We start from the raw sequence: 5,374 nt of genomic DNA on the forward strand, positions 1-5,374 counted from the left end.
AGGAAATCTACAGGAAGGCTGAAGAGGGACTTTGTACAAGAGTGTCCGGTGATAGGACAGGGGGAAGTGGATTTAAACTGAAGGAAGTGGATTTAAGATGGATGTAAAATATACACATAGGCTTAGATTGGATCTTAGGAGGAAATTCTACAGTACGAGGGTGGCAAGACTCTGCAACAAATTGTCCAGAGAAGTTTCGGCTGCCCCCTCCCTGGAGATGGTCAAGGCCAGGTTGGATGAACCTGGAGCAACCTGGGCTGGTTGAGGGTGTCCCTGCCCATGGAGGAGATGAGCTCCAAGGTCCCTCCCAACCTCAGACATGTCAGGATTCTATGAGGGGGAGGAAACGAGGTGTATCGGGGTGCTGCCTTAAAAAAAAACAATTCCAGGAAGACTCAAAGGGTAAATTCCAGCTGGGAGACCTGAGCACGGGGGGTTTCTCAGCAGCGGAAGAGCCCGAGCACACGCAGCCGCCCCCAGCAAACCGGGGTGCAAGGCCTGGCCAGCACAGACCGTCAGTCCTTTACCCCCACTGGGTTTAGTGGGACTTGAAAAACAAATAAAAATCCAAACCCAACTGGAAAACACAGTCTGGTTTTAAGCAGCCCGCAGCTTGCCACAGTCCGTCCGGAAGTTTAAAGACGTCCCTCGCAAAGATTGTTTTAGGAACTGAAAGCGTCCACCTTGCTTCTTTTTTGCTGCTTCTTTTTTTTCCCCCCCCCCACGAAGGACCAAAAAAATATTAAAGCTGATCAAAAGCCTCCGGCTAAATCGTGTTTTGTCTCTCCAGTGATGTTCCAAGGCGGGCTCGGTGAAGATAACAGAGTTCCCCTCCTCCACACAGACCCCGGAATGGTATTTTCCTAACAAATTCAGCCCTGTTTCCTTTTTAGCCCTGCATTTTCAAGGCCAAAAATCGCTCAGGAAGCTCGGAAGGATTCCTACAAAGCATTTATTATGAAGTCTGAGGCTCGGGAAGGAGGGGCTGTGGCCAGCACGGCCCCAGGGCAGAGCAGCAAACAAAAGTCAGTCCTTGGCAGGGAGAAGAGGGGAAAAAAAGGGAGAAAGATGCAGGTTTGGGATGCAGGTGGGTTGCTCTTGGCTCCCCCTTCATGTTTAGCTGGATTTGGGCAGGTGAGAGCAGAAAAATGAGGTAATGGAGTGAGATCTCCAGGAAAAAAAGGGAACGTTACCTTTATCAGTTTGAATGCTCGACCCGCGGTTTGAGGTCTGGATCCACCGACCAAAAAATAAAAAAGCTTTAAAAATTGAGTTTCCCCAAAGGGGACGTTGGGAAAACGATGCCCCACATAGTGCTCGAAAGCAAAGAGGAGATAATATAGAAATAATCTAGGTTTTACCCAGCCTCATGTCAGGGAATTCAGGCCAAAACCGCCACTCGGGAACGAGACGCGCCAGCCTAGGGAAGGCTGGATCAGAAACTCTGCTAATTACCCGTGAGACTGTGGTTAATTACCGACCCTACCTGCAGCTCCGTGTCTGCCTGAACTTTGGGAAAAGCAGCAAAACCAGCAACTTAAACCTCTTGGAGCGTTACCCGCACGCCGAGACACGTGAGGCAGTGGCACCCGCGCCGCCCAGCGGGTTCTCGGTGTTCTTTCGCCGCCTTCGCGGACGTATCGCGCTCAAAGAGAAACGGGAAGTTGTGATAAGGCAAGTGAAAACGCAGATGTTTGGAATCTATCACGCCACAAAAGCAGGGTGTTTGCTCAAAGGACGTTACCAGGTGGAGAAGACACCGGGTGTTGGCGTGAGCGCTTGAACGGAGCGAGAGTTACTCAATCATTCTTCAAAAAACCGAAAAAATAAATAAAAAATAAATAAGAAAATGTGGATTACGACACAGGGTTGTTACCTCCTCTCCTGCCTGCCAGGGCAGCTCTCTGCCGGGCAGGATCCCCGAACCAGCAGGAAGGAAAGTTTCGGGAATAATTTGATGCTGCCCCAAAAGCCACCGACTAATTTTCATGAATGATTACTCAGATGTTTCCTCTTTCTCCTCCTCCGTTCCAGGGGACCATTCCGAGGTCAGACACGAAGCACTGGGCTTGAATCGCGGCACGATATTGAATTTCGGCTGGAAAAGCAGTTGCCTCAAACACGACACACTATTTCAAGGTCGCTAACGCTGAAGTTTGAAGCCCGGTTGTCGGAGAAAGGAGCAGGGACGTGAAACTCCCCCAAGAGAACGGTGCATAAAAGGCAGCACCTACGTGACCCCCCCATCACCACAAAAAGACAAGACACCCGTGGGTGAGGGAACTACCAGGGCAACACCAGAAGATGAGGAGCAGAGGGGAAAAAAACTACCAAATGCCAGCGAGACGGGTGTCCTGCAGAAGAAAATGGGTTTTTTTAACCACGCTATCGTTCCCTGCGCTGAAGGAACCCCTTTGCGGCGTTTCCCAACTCGAAATGACACTGCTTTCGCCCCACTTCCTGCAGCCTCGGGCCAGGAAGTCGAGTCCTCTGACGTATTTATCAGGAAAAAAAGCGCAGTGAGTCACCAGCGGGCTGAACCCTCTCTGCTGCCCAGACCTGATCGCGCCCGGCGGCAGCAATTCGCCCCAGTGCTGGGCCTACACCTACCAGTACCAGAAACTGGACACGAGTGGGTTGTAGATACTGAGCAACAACATCCAGTGAGGTCTCCCCGATCTGCTCCACTTCCAAGCCCTTTCGATCCCATTTCCTCCGTCCTTCCTTCATCCTCTGTCCTTCCTTCATCCTCCTCCTCTTCTGGAGCTGACCAGCCAGGCCACAAAACCGAGGTTCCTCATCTTCAACTTCCTCCTTAAGCTCCACTCAATCACTTCGGCTTTCTGCCCTACATCCTTCACTTGAGAAATCATCAAGCTTTCCTCCTCTTCATTAAATTATTCCCTCGTTCATCCCCCTCCTCACCTGCCCTTCTGAATCTGAAGCTTCCTCCTGGCATGCTGCAAAGGTGCACGGGAATCTGAGAGAGCCTCCTCTTGTCAACTCCCTCACCTTGATCTAAAATCTGTGATAGTCTGCCAAGGCGTTACAAATTTAGAAGAATTCTTATTTTTTCAAGCTAAAATATGCTCCATGTAGAAAGAGCCTGCAGGCAGCTGAGCTGTGACACATCTGAAGTTGCTTTAGAAACTTCAAAATCGAGTTTTCAAAGGCTTCAGACTTGGCGAAATCGAGACAAGTCTTCAGCTGCACATCGGGAGGCACACTTAACCCCAAAATCATCCTTTCAGAGCTTGAAAAATATTTGCTCTAGAGAGATGAAGCACATGACTTACAAAAAAAAAAAAAAGAAACAAGGGAAAAAACCCAACTGTTTCTCTCATTAAAAGAAACAGTCTCCTCTCCCTGCCCTAACCTGTCTCTTGGAGCTAGATGAGGCATTTAGCCAAAATTCTCATTAACCAGCCAGCAGCAGCCTGTTTATCTCCTCATAACTTGGCAATTATGAAGCAATCGCGCGCATTTTCCAAGCGGAACGACGAGCAGGTTTGCAGCTGGTCTGCAGCGCCGCCCCACACGGCGTCACGGACACAAAACCAACAACCGTCACCCCAATATCGATCCGCCGACGGCGGGAGATCCCACCACGAGAAATCGCTGCTCCTCGCAAAGGTGGGTCTTTGCTCAGGAGCAAAAGGTGTTGCTACTCCTTTGGGTAGGGATAGTGATGGTAAAAATATTGGTGAATTCACCCAGGCACAAAAATAAGGAAAGCGTACGGTGTTTTTTTTTTCCCCACATATAGGGAAAACAATCAGCAAAATGGTGTTTGATGAAGCACCGAGCCACCAGGCGAGCCCAGCCCAGTATAAACCAGTCAGACCAGGGTTTACATCTGCCCAGCCTGCTGGGAACACCCTTTGCTTAGCGGGAAGAGCCCAGAAGCTCGCCAGGGTTTCTTACTATGAGGCGGAGTCGTTGAGCTGATATTCTCTGGATCTGCTGAAGCAGGCCTGAACGCCGGCGTCTCTCCACAACCGCTTAATCACCCCGGCCAGCTCGGCCGTCATCACGCCTTCCTCCGCGCTCCCAGCCAGCACGAACAACTGGCGGGCATCGTCCTGCGGGGAGAGGGGAAATCCAAACAAATTAGGACGTAACAACCACTTACACCTTTAAACTTTGGTTGGTTGTAACGTCGGGAACAATCCTCGGCGCCGCTGTAATCGATGGAAAGAGTCGCGATCCCCTCTCTTGAGACTTCTCCCCCAAATCATAGAAGCCTGGAATTGTCAGGGTTGGAAGGGAGCTCAAAGATCATCTCGTTCCAACTCCTCTGCCGGGACATCCCCCACTAGATCAGGCTGCCCAGAGCCCCATCCAGCCTGGCCTGGGCTGCCACCCCCTCTCTGGGCACCCTGTCCCAGGGTCTCCCCACCCTGTAAGGAAGAACTTGTTTTACATCCAATCTGAATCGATTCATCTCTAGTTTTAATCCATTCCCTCTAGTCCTGTCACTCCCTGACATCCTAAAAGTCCCTCACCAGTTTTTCAGCTCCCTTAAGATACCTGAAGGCCACAACAACGTCTCCTCAGAGCCTTCTTTTCTCCGGAAAACATTTTTTTCTCCAGAAACAGGGTAAATTCTAGGCAAGAAGCTCCAGCCCGTGGGGCGAGATGCACCAGTGATGGGCGGCACACGAGTGCCGGCGTGACAGGGATCCCCGCTCCAAAGCCCCAGGCAGCATTCGCATCGGAAACGGGGGATTTTGCTAAGCTGGCGTAAGGTTTCAGCGGAAAGAGAAGAACAGCAGCGTGCTACTACAGAGTAAATGAGAAATAGTAGGGTTTTTAAACTGGAAAATGTCTATTATCGTGTTGTGCAGTACGGTGACAAGGAAAAATTCAGTATCAAAAGCAAGCGTTGGATAAATAAAGGTTTAAAACTTGGAGGACTCCTGCAATAGCTGTCAGAAATAAGGGAGACCCACTTCTTAACGAAGCTTTTACTCAAGAGACAGGATGGCCTGAACGGGATTCGAGCGTTTGCCCTAGAGCATGAAGGAAAAAAAAAAAATCTCCTCAGAAGTCTTAGAGCAAGACATCATTCTTCTACAAGTGAAAAACCAGACTGACCTACATCCCCCACTGACAGTCAGACCCGCCAGTCTCTCCTTTCGGGAGATTTAAGAAACCTTTTCACCACCTCAGCAAGTTCTCGGCTTCAGACCGTCTCCTCTAAACTGGAGCGAGAGTCCAGTCGGCTGCTGCTCCAAAGGGGTCCTGAGCAACACGAGCCTCAATTAACTTAATCAAGGAGCTCACCCAGGAGCGCAGCGTGAGGCCGGCTGCCGCGGTTTGCCGCAAGAGAAGTTGCTTTGGGTACCGTCAGGCTTTTCCCAGGAGAGCGTGG

General features: G+C 50.5%; 1 protein-coding gene across 1 annotated transcript in view; it reads right to left on the minus strand.

The window, feature by feature from the left end:
* LOC104272228 (guanine nucleotide-binding protein G(k) subunit alpha-like) overlaps nt 1–5,374 on the minus strand; it is a gene marked incomplete at both ends in the record, with an annotated part of 12,543 nt that overhangs the window by 5,786 nt on the left and 1,383 nt on the right. The window contains one exon of the mRNA XM_009867171.1: nt 3,925–4,082. Coding sequence (XP_009865473.1) covers nt 3,925–4,082 — 158 coding nt within the window. The remainder of the gene's footprint in view (nt 1–3,924; nt 4,083–5,374) is intronic.

Source organism: Apaloderma vittatum, unplaced genomic scaffold, assembly GCF_000703405.1.
Source record: "Apaloderma vittatum isolate BGI_N311 unplaced genomic scaffold, ASM70340v1 scaffold22450, whole genome shotgun sequence".
Lineage (NCBI taxonomy): Eukaryota > Metazoa > Chordata > Aves > Trogoniformes > Trogonidae > Apaloderma > Apaloderma vittatum.